The sequence below is a fragment of the Paramormyrops kingsleyae genome, chromosome 11, assembly GCF_048594095.1.
Source record: "Paramormyrops kingsleyae isolate MSU_618 chromosome 11, PKINGS_0.4, whole genome shotgun sequence".
Classification (NCBI taxonomy): Eukaryota; Metazoa; Chordata; class Actinopteri; order Osteoglossiformes; family Mormyridae; genus Paramormyrops; species Paramormyrops kingsleyae.
In genome coordinates this window covers 3,313,742-3,331,422 of record NC_132807.1, presented here as the reverse complement: position 1 = coordinate 3,331,422, position 17,681 = coordinate 3,313,742, and the positions used below count along the sequence as shown (strand labels likewise).

Below are 17,681 nucleotides of genomic sequence, written 5' to 3'. Positions count from 1 at the left end.
ACCATGTATTATATTAAAACAGTAACCTTGACAACGGCTGAGAATCCAGCAAGAAGTAAAGGGGCACCAGTAACCAGCCATCCAAGAGCCAAGGAGCGGACGGCACAGCGGACAATCTTACAGTTCTATGGACCCACTGCTCATGCTACCACATCTGCAACCAAACGATGACACCAGATCCCAGCAGATAACAATCTTGGCTAGTTGTAGTGACACTGATTATCCAATGAGGGGCAGCATTGCCATTTGATTGGCTTCAGGGATCATGCTTTCTTGCAGTACGATTCTGATTGATGGTTTCTTCATCTGTCCTTAGTTACCTGTCTTGGCCTTTTTCTATTAAGATTTAAATTAATTTTGGAACACCATTTTACTTTTCGCAACTTTGGTTGATGCTGAGTTGTGTCTCACTTTTTGAATATTTTCAGCACATTTTAACAATATCACAATATTGTTGCATGTTTGTAAAGGTGCACGGCCAAGACCAGTGGACCTTGTCCATTATAGATGAATTTCCTTTATAAGCGAGTCCACTATAACGGGATTTTACTGTACTGCAATAATACTGATAACCATGATATTGAATTTTCATACCATTTCATCTCTAGTTCCAAGCAAATCCCACAATAAGTAAATTGCTGGGTTGTTAGACGAAGCCATCTATCAGTATCACTTACCTGTAAATCTGTCGCGGCCATTGTTCTGTCCGCTGTGTTTTCAACTCCAGACTTGCAGCCACAGCTTAGATGTTTGGAATAACAAGCTGCTGGCCAAACCTTTTCTCCATCTTCTTCTTTTGTTTTTGGGAGTTGGAAAACCAACTAAGTCGCCCCCGGCTGCCACCACTCCAACAATGCAAGTTGGCAGGTGAAAATCAGAAATGACCAGGGTGTCTTTATCGGCAAGGCATCGTGACAGCTCTGCCCTGGAGTTTCTACCTATCAGAAAGATCAGGGATTAAGCCAAGTTTACCTGGGGCTTGACTTTTTTTTTTTTTTTTTGAAAGAAGACTGGCATTGGGGCTTAAAATACTTGGGGCTGTAGCCCCGAGTGATCGGACCTAACCACACCCATGGACCAGGGTGTTTCTGTGGGCAGGACATCGGCACAGCGCCACCCTGTGGTAGTTAGCACTTAAAATATATGAGCAGATTTCCCTTTTGCCAGGCTTTACTGTCACTGACAATATTATTCTCCTGAATGTTTACTAATACACGAAAGCTGTAAAATCTGAAAGTCAGAACCAGCTTCTGTTGTTTCAGAAAATAACTGTCCATCTTAAGTGGGAACTGGGGACTTCCTGTGTCAGAGATGTCTGTGAGATAAGCTAGAGTATTTATAAATGCCCCCTGGTGACACTTCCCTGTCACTTACTTCATGATGCAGAACTTCTCCTCCAACACCACCACTGAGGTCCCTGGAAGACCCAGCCAAGCTGTGGTTCCCAGTGTGATCCTGGGCTTGTGTTTTCTTTTCGGAATCCCGGGAAACATCTGGGTGATTGTGACGATACTTCGCCATTTCAAGAAGGACAACTTCACTTTGAAGCTGATGTTGAACCTGGCGTTCTTTGACATTATGTGCCTTTTCACTGTTCCAGGTTGTGTGCTCAACATGCTGCACGGATGGAATCTGGGTTCTGCATCTTGCAAGATATTCTTCTACATTCTCTTCTGCAGTTTATATGGAAGCGTGCTGACAATCACCCTGATGAGTGTGCAGCGCTTCCTGCAGGTTCTGTACTCCCAGTACTGGGCAAAAGTGCGTGGGTCTGGGGAAAGGGTGCTACTGGGCTCCCTGTGGATGGCAGCCTGTGTCTTTGCGTCTCCTACCATCTCAGCTATGAATTTAACAGAAAAATCTGGACACCTTCTATGCTGGTATAACTTTACATCAGACTTGGAAAGACTGGCAACCTCAATAACAGAGACCGTGTTCGGTTTTGTGATTCCTTTCTCCATCATGGTCACATCTTACTGCTGTCTTTACAAGAAATTGAATCAAACTGCTTTTTTTCACAGCCAGAGAATGACCAAGTTGGTAACCAGCCTTGTGCTGGCCTTCTTCATCTTCTGGGTTCCTGTACATATATTTAATATTCTGGAGGTAACCTTTATCATTCTAAAATCAGCCAATTCCCAGGCATCAGCTGATCTGAAGGAGTTCTATGACACCAGTGATCAAATCACGGCATCTCTGGTCTTCCTCAACAGCTGTGTGGACCCCTTTCTGTATGCGTTTGCCGCAAGAAACATTCGCGGAAATCCTGAGTCAAACAAGAGAACGCAGGATGCCTCCACTAGCAACACCTTGTAAAGAATGCCTGTCTCTGCACTGCTTGCTTCTGCTGCCTTACTGCAAACTGTATATGCTGTTATTGAATTACTTTGTCCATTTTATAGAATAGAACTTAATCAAAGTTTTGTGAGAAATGCTTCATTTATCTAATTCAAATATTTCTATGCAAACACTGTTGTTGCAAGTCAGGGCAGCCCATACAGAGTCACAGTGACGTATTCACGCTTGATGAGTGTGTGAGTGACAAGCAAGTGTGGCTTCAATGCTTCATGCAACATATAACATATAATATTGTGATAAGCCTAATGTATGCAATTTGCTTTTTGCAGCAAAACATTAAACATTAAATACAGACATGTCTCCCTTTGGATTTCTAACATTCTAACATCTTTCCAATAAAAAGGATGAGCATTTTAGAAAGCACATTAAATCCACCACAAAGTTTTGACAAAACCCATTTGTGTAACAACACTGTATGAAAGACAGGAGTTGGGATTGAATACATTAGCAGGAGTCAAAAAGCTGGGAGGTCAGTCCTGAGGAAGCAAGGTAAGGCAATCACACATGCAGATGCAGTGAAAGTGGGACACACACTCGCTCCAAGAGGGGGATGGGATCACAGGAAGCTGGGCTGGGTACACAGGCAAAGCCACACAGGAGGATAATCAGTCACTCTAGGATGAATAAATGCTCAGCTAGCACTCATCAGTAACTAACACACGGGTGTCAAACTGCAGTCCTGGGGGGGCGGAGCCCTGCACATTTTTGGGTTTCCCCTCATTTAACACACCTGATTTGACTCCTTGTGCTAATTACCACACAGCTCAGCTGAACCGTTTGTAGTGGAGCAGGGAAGGAACTAAGCTACACAGGGCTTCAGCCCCCCAGGACTGCAGTTTGACACCCCTGAACTAACACCTCGCACTGAGAAGACAGGAAGAACAGGTTAAGCAAGGTCTGTAAGTAGCCCACAATCAATCTCCGCTATCAAAATTCAGGCGAGAAAGACAAGGGCAGGAGAACTGGCTGTGATGGGCGATTCCCTCCTTACAATTTGTAGTAGTACATTAGTAACTGTGACAGTTGCTGCCTGTCCTGAGCTCAAGAATGTTTCTGGGCAGTTCTGAGTATAACAGTGATCAGCTTCAGCAGAACTGCAAATGATGCCAGGAGCTACGAAGTAAAACGATTATCTTCGTTGAGAGACATGAAAAGAACATTCCACAAGGGGTGACCAAACCAGAAATACGTCAGATGGTCACCAGATAAAGTCTCCTAGGCAAACACAAGTAGGCAGAAATACTCTATGCTCTCCAAACTGACAAACAAGAGCTTCAAGACTTAAGTAATGCAGGTTGGTTTCATGAGGCACAGATGATCTTCAGTAATCCTCAGTTATGACACATGACATAACTTCCTAGGGATTCTGGGTGATTTTGCCGGGACCTCTGATTGGATGCCTGCAGTTCCATGTAATGTTGATTAAAAATAAATAATCACTTAGGGCTTGGGGGGGCCGGTGGGTGTATTTTCCCCATATGCTCCCCCATATCTCAACGACACCTTAGCTCACACACATGTACACTATCAATGATCAAGGTGGGTGGGGGGCGGTTGGGAGGCGGGCGGGTTGAGGGGTCCTGGGAGTGGCGGGGGCGGCGGGCGCCGGCGGGTGGGCTCGGGGGGGGGGTCGGCTGCATCTGGAGGGTGCTGTCGGTCTCCGGCGGGGTGCCCGCTCGCCTGCGATCTGGGGGGGTGGGGAACATACTCTGGGCCGTCCACTGGGCAAGTCCAGGGCATCTGCGGCCAGACCTCAAAGACGAGCAGGTGTGACTGGGAGTGTGTGTCTGAGTGTGTGTATGAGTGCATGCATGGATCGGTGTGTCTGCATGTTTGTCCTGGTACGGGGAGCACGTGGATGATGGGGCGGTGTGGGGGCGGCAGTGAGGGGACTTGGGGGAGGGAGGGTGCGGGGGCTGGGGAGGGAGGGTTGGGATCTGGGCTTGGGGGAGGGGGGATCAGGGGCGGTTGTGCTTGGTGGCTCTCGGGGCGTCCCCCTGGTCCCCCGGGTGGGGGTCTTGGGGGGGGGGCGGGTCTCCCCGGGGCTGGCGGGGACCCCGCGGGGTGTGCGGGTGGTCCGGGGTCCGGGCTCTGTCCGTGCCTGCGTGGCCGGCCTCCCGGGGGGGGGGGGGCGGCGCGTTGCCGCCTGTGGCCATGGGGTTCCTGCCTCGTGCTCGTCGGTGGGGGGCGCCCGGTGCCTCCTTCCCTGCCTTCCTTGGGTGGGTGCGCAGCCGTCCGGTGGCGGGGGCCCGGGTACCTGGCCACTGTGGGGCGGCTGGGTCCATGACCCGTCGGGGCTCTCCCGGCCGTCTGGGGGCCCCAGGGCGGTGTTGTTGTGGCCTCGCACACTCACTGGGAATCATTCCATGTTAACCTGCACACTCATACATACACTCACAACACACAAACATACACACATACACATATGCGTACACACACACATACACATACACGTATGCGTACACACACACATACACGTATGCGTACACACACACACATACACGTACATATGCACACGCACACACATACACACACTTTCATATCAACACACATACACTTAGAATGCACACACACACAGACATGCGCGCACACGCACACACACACACACACACACACACACAAGAGAGCCTAGGGCTCTCTTCCCCTATTTTATCCCTCTTTCCCCTTGTCTGGGTGTGTGTGTGTGTGTGAGAGTGTGTGTGAAAGTTGGTGTGTGGCTTCCACTCCCTCCTGTCAGATGCAGATACGGGTACGACGATATTTAGACAGTGTTCCTGGTGGTCTGCTTATGCATATATATTTATTTTCTTTCGTTGGTATTAATATATTTAATTCCAGGAGCAGATACTGGCACAAGCACATTCCCATGTCATAATGGTACCACTGGTTTCTTTGTGTGTATACTGTTTGTGTGTGTCCCTGGATCTTATCTTTCAGATACAGCAGCTGGTGTGATGATACGGTGTAAAGCAGCAAGATGCAGAAGCTGTCCTCTTATTACTCTTTCCTTTTTGTTCTACTGTTTGTTATGTATTATTTCTCTTCCCTGTCTCTCTCTCTCTCTGACCCCCCTCCTTATTTTATTTTTATTTTTATTATGTATTTATTTATTTTTCAACTTCCTCTGTCTCTCACCCCTTTCTCTCCTTTCTCACTTTCTCTATCTCTTTCCCACTAACCCCCCCGTCAAAAAAAATAAATAAATAAGCAGCACATCCACCACGTTTAACTGCAATTGCAGCTGAAACAAAGTGCAGTATGTATATGGCTGACTGCTGACTAGTTTCCACAAATACAAGAATATGACCCTGCAAGTTCTCTGTCATAGGTCACGATAATAAACAGCTTCAATGTCTTTGCAGTGATATGGGGCATTCTGTACATTTAATTGTTTTTAAAGTTTCTAAATTTCATAAAAGAGGATAATGCATTCTGTCCCTAAATGTTCATGTTTGGACATTCTGCATGACTTGAATGAGGAAGGAGAACATAATGGGCTGGTCCAAACTAAAACCACAATCTCACTTGCACAACATTTAGAGAATAATATCAGACCATTAAGACATCAGCAAGTAATTATCAGTAAAAACCGACAGGAACAACAAAGCTCAAAAGAGTTCAGACCAGTCAGCTTCATATTTTATTTTTTATTATCGTTCAGGTGATGTAGCATCAAAACACAGTTCATGGACTCTCATGGTCATGGACTCATGTGGAATCATATACCACAATAGCTTGTGTTCTCATTATTTACTCCTTGTGGATTAATGTTACTTTTGTTATCTTCAACTTTTCTTTTTATCATCTCCTTATCCTTCCTCCCGTGTCAGCTTTCTGTTCCTGTCTCTTCTGTTAGACGGGTCGGTGCTGACCCGTGTCATAAATCAGCCATAAAATACCCTCAAAACAATTATTTATCATCCAATTTGTTTCTTACCTCTTGGGTACCTTGTTAGGCTTCCTTATCCATGAAAAGATTGGTTTTAATATTTTTGGTGTGGCTTTCTGGATCTTTCTTTTGACAGCAAACCTCTCATTTTCAATAAAAAAATGATGGTAAAATAAACCTCAAGAGAATTATATAAATAAACTGAATTGGTCTTATCTTGCCTTGCATGTATGGGCATGCCTTGCCTTGATTTTGTTTTAATTCATTTTGATTCCTGACAAAGTCAAAAAGCCTTGATGCGGTACACAAATTTATGTGGTGCTTTTATGCATTTTAAACTTAAAAGCAGCTCGGTGCCGACCCTAACACCACAGGAAGGTTAAACTGTATTTACAGCAACAGGTTGCAAAAGATATTTTCTGAAATGGAAGCTCTCAGGAAGTCATGACTCAGTGGATGTCACAAGTGAGAAATTACCCTATTGCTCAAACAAGTTTTAATTTCCATGCAGTGTTAAATAACATAAAGCATGAAAAATAGAAATCTCAACATAGTGCACCCTCACTATGATTGCGGTATGATTTGTGTCACTGGTAACCAATACAAGATCACAGCCAACCACTGAGGCTGAGAGAGCTGACCCAGTCAGTACAAAGCTTCTGAGGGGAGGAAGGCTTCACTGCTAACATATTTTATCATGGTTCCTGGCCTGAAGACACCTCTGAATTACTTAACCCTTGTTATGAATTTTATGTAAGCATAGGGGCTTAGTGGGTAGCCTCAAAGTTCCTGTAGAAATAAGTATTTTCTAAGCTCAAGATAATGACACCTGTTGCAATTAAAATGAACCAGCACAAAAGCACAAGTGAGGCACAGGGATGTCACTCAACTTTTACAAACTCATTATTTAAATGTGACATTAACGATCACAAATAAAGTCTCAGGCTAAAACATAATCAGAAATTTCTGACACCAAATAAGAAAAGATGAATAGGGTGAAGTCAGATGAATCAGAGGTTGCTAGTGGAGACATCCTGCATGTTCCTGGATGGAGTTGCATCCTGACGACGGTTTCGTGAGGCAAAGGCATACAGGAATGGGTTTATGCAGCTATTAATGAAGCTGAGAGATCCTACAATGTTTTCACTGAAACTGCAAAACTTCTCCAGTTTGGTTGATGCAGCCGGGTGGGATGATTTTAGCAAGATAGAAAATATTTCTGCCACATTGGCAACATGTACTGGAATCCAGAATATGAAGAAGGTTACTACAATGCTGATAACCAGTCTTTTCATCCTCTGGTTAATGAAGAAGGTTCTTTGTTTCACTTTTTTGTGAAGGCAGCAGTAAGATGTGACCATGACAGAGAAAGGAATCACAAAGCCTAGCAATGTCTGAGAGAGCAATACAGCCAATCGCTGCCCATCTGAGCTGTAGTCGGTTTTGCACTGGGGAATTTGGTCCTTATGCAATACCTTCCCCAGAACAATCGAATATGAGGCGAAGACACAGGCCACCACCCACACAATCACCAGCAGCACCTTCTCCCCAGTCCCACGCAGTCTCACCCAGTACTGGGAGTACAGAACCTGTACGTAGCGCTGCACACTCATCAGGGTGACCATCAGTAAACTGCCATACAAGCTGCAGAAGACCATGTACATCATCAGTTTGCAGCTTGTCTCACCAAAACTCCAACCGTAAAAAAGTTCATAGATCCACATTGGCAGACTGATGAGGCACAAGATGTCAGAGGCGGCCAGGATCAGCAGCAGCTTCATGGTGAAGTTCTCCTGCTTGAAATGACGAAATATCACCACGATCACTGTGATGTTTCCAGGGACACCGATAAGGAAGCAGAGACTCAGAACCACACTGGGAAGCACTGCTTCAGTCACAATTTCAGAGTCCCAAGAACTAGAGGTGTTAGACTGGCTCATGATGAGTGTGATAGTGATTGTAGTGCATCAAAAACAAAATCACATTTACAGAAACAGGAAGCAACACGTCAAAATATAAAAAAAAAGAAAAGCCATGGGATTCATTAGCTCTCCTTTAGCAAACAATAGCAAATGAAATACATCACATGCACCAGTCTTTCCACATCAAACCAATCACGAACAAGTTGCCACACAGCTGCTTTGCTTAATTCTGAGAAAAGTTAGAAATTTAATAACACCATTTGGGTGTCTTCGGTCATACTGCCTGGCTTTAAGCAGAACCACCAGTTTGCTCAATTATAAACTAGTCGAGCACATTTTTTTAGTGATGCCCTGTTTCTGGTCAATAGCAATAGCTGATTGTTTCGAAACATACTGATTGTTTGGGGGGTTTTGGTTAAATATGTTTAAAGGGACACTCCTCCCAAATAAAAATAAATAAATAAACTAATACAGTACATTTCAAAAATATGAAAAATCAAAGAGTGCTTATTTTTTAGTAGGAAAATACCAACTCTGGCAAACAGCAACAACAAAGTATAATAAAGTCCCAAGGTATTATCTTGTATCTGTTACTGTCCTGCATTAAAAATAACTATGAGCCATTCCACATCAAATCCCCTAGTTTGAGAAAAAATTCCCAGATTACCCCTGATGAAATTCACAAGTGCTCCTGTACTGAACCTATGAAATAATCCCAGATATTTGGTCTGTATCTGTAATAGTTTTGAAACTACAGCCTTTTGAAATTTTATTTTTATTCATTTTGTTGACTCAGTGCTTTAGGCCAACATCCAAAAACATCGTGCTCCTTTGATGTGGCTCTTACAGCTTTGGAACTTTGTGATTAGAGACTAAGTTTTGGCTGTAGAATTAAAAAAAATGTAAGATCAGCTGTATCTTATGAACTTTTCCTCCTACAACACTACAGCTGACCCTTTGAGAGCTTTTTGCTCAAAATATGCCAAAACACAGGTTTTTCCTGTTGTTTACAGAAGTGAAGATGTCACGTCCGGTGAGTACAAATCCAGACCAAGATTTTGTTTCAACCAACCAGTTGAGTGTAATGAGTCACAGTCACAGAATACTCACATGAATTAAACAATAAATCAGAGTCAAATACAAAACTTAACAAATCCCAGCACATGAAAATTAGCACAATACCTATAGCCTTAAAAAGAAAAAGAAAAGATGAAGGCAGTAATGTGCAGAAGCCAAAACTAAAGCGAATGGAGGAGAAATATGCAGAAGCAAAAGCAGCCGCCAGTCTTTGACTTCTAAATCCCTACAATTAAAATAGATTAAGCGTTATTTATACGGCAACAATGAAAGAAACACTCAAGCGGCAGCTCAACCCTAATAAACCACATAAACTGTACCCTAACTAGTCTGCCGCAATAGCCCATGTACCATGTATTATATTAAAACAGTAACCTTGACAACGGCTGAGAATCCAGCAAGAAGTAAAGGGGCACCAGTAACCAGCCATCCAAGAGCCAAGGAGCGGACGGCACAGCGGACAATCTTACAGTTCTATGGACCCACTGCTCATGCTACCACATCTGCAACCAAACGATGACACCAGATCCCAGCAGATAACAATCCTGGCTAGTTGTAGTGACACTGATTATCCAATGAGGGGCAGCATTGCCGTTTGATTGGCTTCAGGGATCATGCTTTCTTGCAGTACGATTCTGATTGATGGTTTCTTCATCTGTCCTTAGTTACCTGTCTTGGCCTTTTTCTATTAAGATTTAAATTAATTTTGGAACACCATTTTACTTTTCGCAACTTTGGTTGATGCTGAGTTGTGTCTCACTTTTTGAATATTTTCAGCACATTTTAACAATATCACAATATTGTTGCATGTTTGTAAAGGTGCACGGCCAAGACCAGCGGACCTTGTCCATTATAGATGAATTTCCTTTATAAGCGAGTCCACTATAACGGGATTTTACTGTACTGCAATAATACTGATAACCATGATATTGAATTTTTATACCATTTCATCTCTAGTTCCAACCAAATCCCACAATAAGTAAATTGCTGGGTTGTTAGACGAAGCCATCTATCAGTATCACTTACCTGTAAATCTGTCGCGGCCATTGTTCTGTCCGCTGTGTTTTCAACTCCAGACTTGCAGCCACGGCTTAGATGTTTGGAATAACAAGCTGCTGGCCAAACCTTTTCTCCATCTTCTTTTGTTTTTGGGAGTTGGAAAACCAACTAAGTCGCCCCCTGCTGCCACCACTCCAACAATGCAAATTGGCAGGTGAAAATCAGAAATGACCAGGGTGTCTTTATCGGCAAGGCATCGTGACAGCTCTGCCCTGGAGTTTCTACCTATCAGAAAGATCAGGGATTAAGCCAAGTTAACCTGGGGCTTGACTTTTTTAATTTTTTGAAAGAAGACTGGCATTGGGGCTTAAAATACTTGGGGCTGTAGCCCCGAGTGATCAGACCTAACCACACCCATGGACCAAGGTGTTTCTATGGGCAGGACATCGGCACAGCGCCACCCTGTGGTAGTTAGCACTTAAAATATATGAGCAGATTTCCCTTTTGCCAGGCTTTACTGTCACTGAGAATATTATTCTCCTGAATGTTTACTAATACACGAAAGCTGTAAAATCTGAAAGTCCGAACCAGCTTCTGTTGTTTCAGAAAATAACTGTCCATCTTAAGTGGGAACTGGGGACTTCCTGTGTCAGAGATGTCTGTGAGATAAGATAGAGTATTTATAAATGCCCCCTGGTGACACTTCCCTGTCACTTACTTCATGATGCAGAACTTCTCCTCCAACGCCACCACTGAGGACCCTGGAAGACCCAGCCAAGCTGTGGTTCCCAGTGTGATCCTGAGCTTGTGTTTTCTTGTCGGAATCCCGGGAAACATCTGGGTGATTGTGACGATACTTCGCCATTTCAAGAAGGACAACTTCACTTTGAAGCTGATGTTGAACCTGGCGTTCTTTGACATCATGTGCCTTTTCACTGTTCCAGGTTGTGTGCACAACATGCTGCACGGATGGAATCTGGGTTCTGCATCTTGCAAGATACTCTACTACATTCTCTTCTGCAGTTTATATGGAAGCGTGCTGACAGTCACCCTGATGAGTGTGCAGCGCTTCCTGCAGGTTCTGTACTCCCAGTACTGGGCGAAAGTGCGTGGGTCTGGGGAAAGGGTGCTACTGGGCTCCCTGTGGATGGCAGCCTGTGTCATTGCATCTCCTACCATCTCAGCTATGAATTTAACAGAAAAATCTGGACACCTTCTATGCTGGTATGACTTTACATCAGACTTGGAAAGACTGGCAACCTCAATAACAGAGACCGTGTTCGGTTTTGTGATTCCTTTCTCCATCATGGTCACATCTTACTGCTGTCTTTACAAGAAATTGAATCAAACTGCTTTTTTTCACAGCCAGAGAATGACCAAGCTGGTAACCAGCCTTGTGCTGGCCTTCTTCATCTTCTGGTCTCCTGTACATATATTTAATATTCTGGAGGTAACCTTTATCCTTCTAAAACCAGCCGATTCCCAGGCATCAGCTGATCTGAAGGAGTTCTATGACACCAGTGATCAAATCACGGCATCTCTGGTCTTCCTCAACAGCTGTGTGGACCCCTTTCTGTATGCGTTTGCCGCAAGACACATTCGCGGAAATCCTGAGTCAAACAAGAGAACGCAGGATGCCTCCACTAGCAACGCCTCGTAAAGAATGCCTGTCTCTGCACTGCTTGCTTCTGCTGCCTTACTGCAAACTGAATATGCTGTTATTGAATTACTTTGTCCAATTTATAGAATAGAACTTAATCAAAGTTTTGTGAGAAATGCTTCATTTATCTAATTCAAATATTTCTATGCAAACACTGCTGTTGCAAGTCAGGGCAGCCCATACAGAGTCACAGTGACGGATTCACGCTTGATGAGTGTGTGAGTGACAAGCAAGTGTGGCTTCAATGCTTCATGCAATATATAACATATAATATTGTGATAAGCCTAATGTATGCAATTTGCTTTTTGCAGCAAAACATTAAACATTAAATACAGACATGTCTGCCTTTGGATTTCTAACATTCTAACATCTTTCCAATAAAAAGGACAAGCATTTTAGAAAGCACATTCAATCCACCACAAAGTTTTGACAAAACCCATTTGTGTAACAACACTGTATGAAAGACAGGAGTTGGGATTGAATACATTAGCAGGAGTCAAAAAGCTGGGAGGTTAGTCCTGGGGAAGCAAGGTAAGGCAATCACACATGCAGATGCGGTGAAAGTGGGACACACACTCGCTCCAAGAGGGGGATGGGATCACAGGAAGCTGGGCTGGGTACACAGGCAAAGCCACACAGGAGGATAATCAGTCACTCTAGGATGAATAAATGCTCAGCTAGCACTCATCAGTAACTAACACACGGGTGTCAAACTGCAGTCCTGGGGGGGCGGAGCCCTGCACATTTTTGGGTTTCCCCTCATTTAACACACCTGATTTGACTCCTTGTGCTAATTACCACACAGCTCAGCTGAACCGTTTGTAGTGGAGCAGGGAAGGAACTAAGCTACACAGGGCTTCAGCCCCCCAGGACTGCAGTTTGACACCCCTGAACTAACACCTCGCACTGAGAAGACAGGAAGAACAGGTTAAGCAAGGTCTGTAAGTAGCCCACAATCAATCTCCGCTATCAAAATTCAGGAGAGAAAGACAAGAGCAGGAGAACTGGCTGTGATGGGCGATTCCCTCCTTACAATTTGTAGTAGTACATTAGTAATTGTGACAGTTGCTGCCTGTCCTGAGCTCAAGAATGTTTCTGGGCAGTTCTGAGTATAACAGTGATCAGCTTCAGCAGAACTGCAAATGATGCCAGGAGCTGCGAAGTAAAACGATTGTCTTCGTTGAGAGACATGAAAAGAACATTCCACAAGGGGTGACCAAACCAGAAATACGTCAGATGGTCACCAGATAAAGTCTCCTAGGCAAACACAAGTAGGCAGAAATACTCTATGCTCTCCAAACTGACAAACAAGAGCTTCAAGACTTAAGTAATGCAGGTTGGTTTCATGAGGCACAGATGATCTTCAGTAATCCTCAGTTATGACACATGACATAACTTCCTAGGGATTCTGGGTGATTTTGCCGGGACCTCTGATTGGATGCCTGCAGTTCCATGTAATGTTGATTAAAAATAAATAAGCAGCACATCCACCACGTTTAACTGCAATTGCAGCTGAAACAAAGTGCAGTATGTATATGGGTGACTGCTGACTAGTTTCCACAAATACAAGAATATGACCCTGCAAGTTCTCTGTCATAGGTCACGATAATAAACAGCTTCAATGTCTTTGCAGTGATATGGGGCATTCTGTACATTTAATTGTTTCTAAAGTTTCTAAATTTCATAAAAGAGGATAATACATTCTGTCCCTAAATGTTCATGTTTGGACATTCTGCATGACTTGAATGAGGAAGGAGAACATAATGGGCTGGTCCAAACTAAAACCACAATCTCACTTGCACAACATTTAGAGAATAATATCAGACCATTAAGACATCAGCAAGTAATTATCAGTAAAAACCGACAGGAACAACAAAGCTCAAAAGAGTTCAGACCAGTCAGCTTCATATTTTATTTTTTATTATCGTTCAGGTGATGTAGCATCAAAACACAGTTCATGGACTCTCTCATGGTAATGGACTCATGTGGAATCATATACCACAATAGCTTGTGTTTTCATTATTTACTCCTTGTGGATTAATGTTACTTTTGTTATCTTCAACTTTTCTTTTTATCATCTCCTTATCCTTCCTCCTGTGTCAGCTTTCTGTTCCTGTCTCTTCTGTTAGACGGGTCGGTGCTGACCCGTGTCATAAATCAGCCATAAAATACCCTCAAAACAATTATTTATCATCCAATTTGTTTCTTACCTCTTGGGTACCTTGTTAGGCTTCCTTATCCATGAAAAGATTGGTTTTAATATTTTTGGTGTGGCTTTCTGGATCTTTCTTTTGACAGCAAACCTCTCATTTTCAATAAAAAAATGATGGTAAAATAAACCTCAAGAGAATTATATAAATAAACTGAATTGGTCTTATCTTGCCTTGCATGTATGGGCATGCCTTGCCTTGATTTTGTTTTAATTCATTTTGATTCCTGACAAAGTCAAAAAGCCTTGATGCGGTACACAAATTTATGTGGTGCTTTTATGCATTTTAAACTTAAAAGCAGCTCGGTGCCGACCCTAACATCACAGGAAGGTTAAACTGTATTTACAGCAACAGGTTGCAAAAGATATTTTCTGAAATGGAAGCTCTCAGGAAGTCATGACTCAGTGGATGTCACAAGTGAGAAATTACCCTATTGCTCAAACAAGTTTTAATTTCCATGCAGTGTTAAATAACATAAAGCATGAAAAATAGAAATCTCAACATAGTGCACCCTCACTATGATTGCGGTATGATTTGTGTCACTGGTAACCAATACAAGATCACAGCCAACCACTGAGGCTGAGAGAGCTGACCCAGTCAGTACAAAGCTTCTGAGGGGAGGAAGGCTTCACTGCTAACATATTTTATCATGGTTCCTGGCCTGAAGACACCTCTGAACTACTTAACCCTTGTTATGAATTTTATGTAAGCATAGGGGCTTAGTGGGTAGCCTCAAAGTTCCTGTAGAAAATAAGTATTTACTAAGCTGAAGATAATGACACCCGTTGCAATTAAAATGAACCAGCACAAAAGCACAAGTGAGTCACAGGGATGTCACTCAACTTTTACAAAAAGAAACTCATTATTTAAATGTGACATTAACGATCACAAATAAAATCTCAGGCTAAAACATAATCAGAGACCAAATAAGAAAAGTAAAAAGAATAATAAAAAAATAAATAGTAAAAATAATTAAAAAATATTTTCAATAAAAATAAAATTATAAAAATAAGGTGAAGTCAAACGACTCAGAGGTTGCTAGTGGAGACATCCTGCTTGTTCCTGGATGGAGTTACATCTCCATCACAGTATCGTGAGGCAAAGGCGTACAGGAAGGTGTTTATGCAGCTATTAATGAAGCTGAGAGATCCTAGAATGTTGCTCCTGAAACCTCAAAACTTCTCCAGTTTGGCCAATACAGTCAGGTGAGATGATTTTAGCAAGATAGAAAATACCACACTGGCAACATGCACTGAAATCCAGAATATGAGGAAGGTTACTACAATGCTGATAATTAACTAGTCTTTTCATCCTCTGCTTAATGAAGCAGATTCTTATTCGGTTTTGCACCAGGGAATTTGGCCCTTACTCAAAACCTTCCCCAGAACAATAGAATATGAAGCGAGGACACAGGCCACCACCCACACACTCACCAGCAGCACCATCTCCCCAGTCCCACGCAGTCTCACCCAGTACTGGGAGTATAGAATCTGTACATAGCGCTGCACACTCATCAGGGTGACCATCAGTAAACTGCCATACAAGCTGCAGAAGACCATGTACATCATCAGTTTGCAGCTTGTCTCACCAAAATTCCAGCCGTAAAAAAGCTCATAGATCCACATTGGCAGACTGATGAGGCACAAGATGTCAGAGGCGGCCAGGATCAGCAGCAGCTTATGACAAAGTATCACAACGATCACTGTAATGTTTCCAGGGACACAGATAAGGAAGCAGAGGCCCAGAACCACACTGGGAGCCACGATATTGGTTTGAAATTTAGAGTCCCACATGTTCATGATGAGTTTGAGAGTGACTGCAGTGCATCTAAAACAAAAGTACACTTGACAGTAAGTAACATGACACAAAAAAAAAATTATGCATCAAACTCAACCTGGCAGGCAATTAATTTGCTTAATTAAGAGAAAAACATGAAATTCAACAAGGTGTTTTGGGTGTCACTGGTCCTATTGCCAGACTTTAAGTAAAATCACCCGTTTACTAAATTACTTGTAAGTTGAGCCCATTTTTTTTTTGTACATATTGTGAGTCAGTATAAAAGTTACACTAGTGTGAGTTAAGAGGGAAAGTGCATTGATACCTGTGGCGAGCCTGCCCAGAACAACGCTCGGACCCAGAGATGTGGGGCACAAAGGGGTTTAATGGGGTTAAGCTGGCCGAAGTACAAAAAGGGTTAAACAACAAGAATGGTCGTGGAGGAGAGCGTAGGTCGAAAGCCAAGGGAATCCGTCAGACAAAGGAGCACAGGACTGGGCGGCACCGGGAAGGGAGGACGCAGACAGCTGGGTTCAGCGGGAGCTGGGCTAGGAAAGGAAAGCAGGCAATTGAAGGGTGAAACAGCAGGCAAACGGGAGACGTACGAGAGAGCAATAGAAGTTGCTTGGCACGGCTCGATAACATCGGCGAAATACTTCGCCCTGTTCTGCCGGCCTCTCCCCTCTTTTATTGCTCCCTAATTGGGCTTCCTGGGGAGGAGCTTCCTGGTGCCGCCTGCGTGGGCGTGACAATACCAATCCTGGCCAGTTGTAGTGACACTGATTGTCCTGTGAGGGGCAGCACTGCCATTTGATTGACCTAAGGGAACATGCAACACTTTCAGTATGATTCTGATTTGTCCATAGGTGTCTGTCATGGCTTTTTTCGGTTAAGATTGAAATTTTATTTAGATTCAAAGGGAATGTTACCCCCTTTTGTAGGATTTTTCTTTTTTTTTGGGAGGGGGAGGGGTAATAGTTTTTTAGTTTTTAAGTCTAGTTATTTAGAACATCTGTTCCATCCATGTGTCAATCCTCAGTATGCATTAAACATTCTGTGAATTATGTGAAACAGTTTTGATTCTCAAATTAAGATGAGTCATTGCTTTCTTTCACGACTAAATTGCTGGTAAATTGCTGCAGGGAGATGCATGATTAAGTCTTATAGGTGGAGGAATTAGATAGGGAAAGCTCTGTTTTGTAGTCAAAGTGAGGAACATGACATAAAATATAGGATGTAGGATACTGCCTTGACCAAACCATTCACCATTAATAGCCTAAATCAAAATGCAAACCATGTGACGCCATGTGACTGATCTCTACTAGCAACCAGGCCGCCCTAACCACATTCTTGAGAACCTGTCTTTCAGGATTCTTTCAGGCTGTAGAGATTCCCGATAAAACTACATGCATAGCTGAGACATCATTCAGAATAGTATTTCTAAGAGTTTCACGCAACCTAATTGCAAATCGTCTGAAATGTACTCTTACTAAATAGCTGCGCTACTAGTGCGTTTGTTTATAACTGAAGACACGTTTTCTGTATATGTCCTTTGTGTATTTATCTCTTTAAAGGGTCTGAATGAGTGCAATGTGAGCAAGTGTCGTTTGACTTCATTTGACACAAAACAGTGGGCAGCGTGGTAAAGTTGGTTTTATATTCGATATTCGTTTTATATTCGGATTTGCCTCCCCTATATCTTTGAAACGACATCACCAAAAATCACACTCTCTGTTTCAGGAGAAAATCCAGATTGTACTACAACATTGCATAGTGAGTGATATGTTCAT

General features: G+C 43.1%; 4 protein-coding genes across 4 annotated transcripts; 2 read left to right on the top strand and 2 right to left on the bottom strand.

The window, feature by feature from the left end:
• Positions 1 to 1,289: 1,289 nt before the first annotated feature.
• LOC140593383 (leukotriene B4 receptor 1-like) lies at positions 1,290 to 2,652 on the top strand. Its single transcript, XM_072717782.1, has one exon. The coding sequence runs from the start codon at positions 1,378 to 1,380 to the stop codon at positions 2,314 to 2,316; it is 939 nt and encodes a 312-aa protein (XP_072573883.1). The 5' UTR covers positions 1,290 to 1,377; the 3' UTR covers positions 2,317 to 2,652.
• Positions 2,653 to 5,990: 3,338 nt separating this feature from the next.
• LOC140593424 (leukotriene B4 receptor 1-like) lies at positions 5,991 to 11,018 on the bottom strand. The gene is made up of 2 exons (XM_072717844.1): positions 10,964 to 11,018; positions 5,991 to 10,530 (listed from the first exon to the last, which is right to left on the bottom strand). The coding sequence occupies exon 2, from the start codon at positions 8,185 to 8,187 to the stop codon at positions 7,258 to 7,260; it is 930 nt and encodes a 309-aa protein (XP_072573945.1). The 5' UTR covers positions 8,188 to 10,530; positions 10,964 to 11,018; the 3' UTR covers positions 5,991 to 7,257.
• On the top strand, positions 10,789 to 12,241 carry LOC111848093 (leukotriene B4 receptor 1-like). Its single transcript, XM_023819839.2, has one exon. It carries the CDS (start codon positions 10,967 to 10,969, stop codon positions 11,903 to 11,905), a length of 939 nt encoding a protein of 312 aa, XP_023675607.2. The 5' UTR covers positions 10,789 to 10,966; the 3' UTR covers positions 11,906 to 12,241.
• A 2,902-nt stretch (positions 12,242 to 15,143) lies between these two features.
• On the bottom strand, positions 15,144 to 15,914 carry LOC111848094 (C-C chemokine receptor type 8-like). Its single transcript, XM_023819840.2, has 2 exons — positions 15,541 to 15,914; positions 15,144 to 15,279 (listed from the first exon to the last, which is right to left on the bottom strand). The coding sequence occupies exons 1-2, from the start codon at positions 15,912 to 15,914 to the stop codon at positions 15,144 to 15,146; spliced, it is 510 nt and encodes a 169-aa protein (XP_023675608.1).
• Positions 15,915 to 17,681: the final 1,767 nt, after the last annotated feature.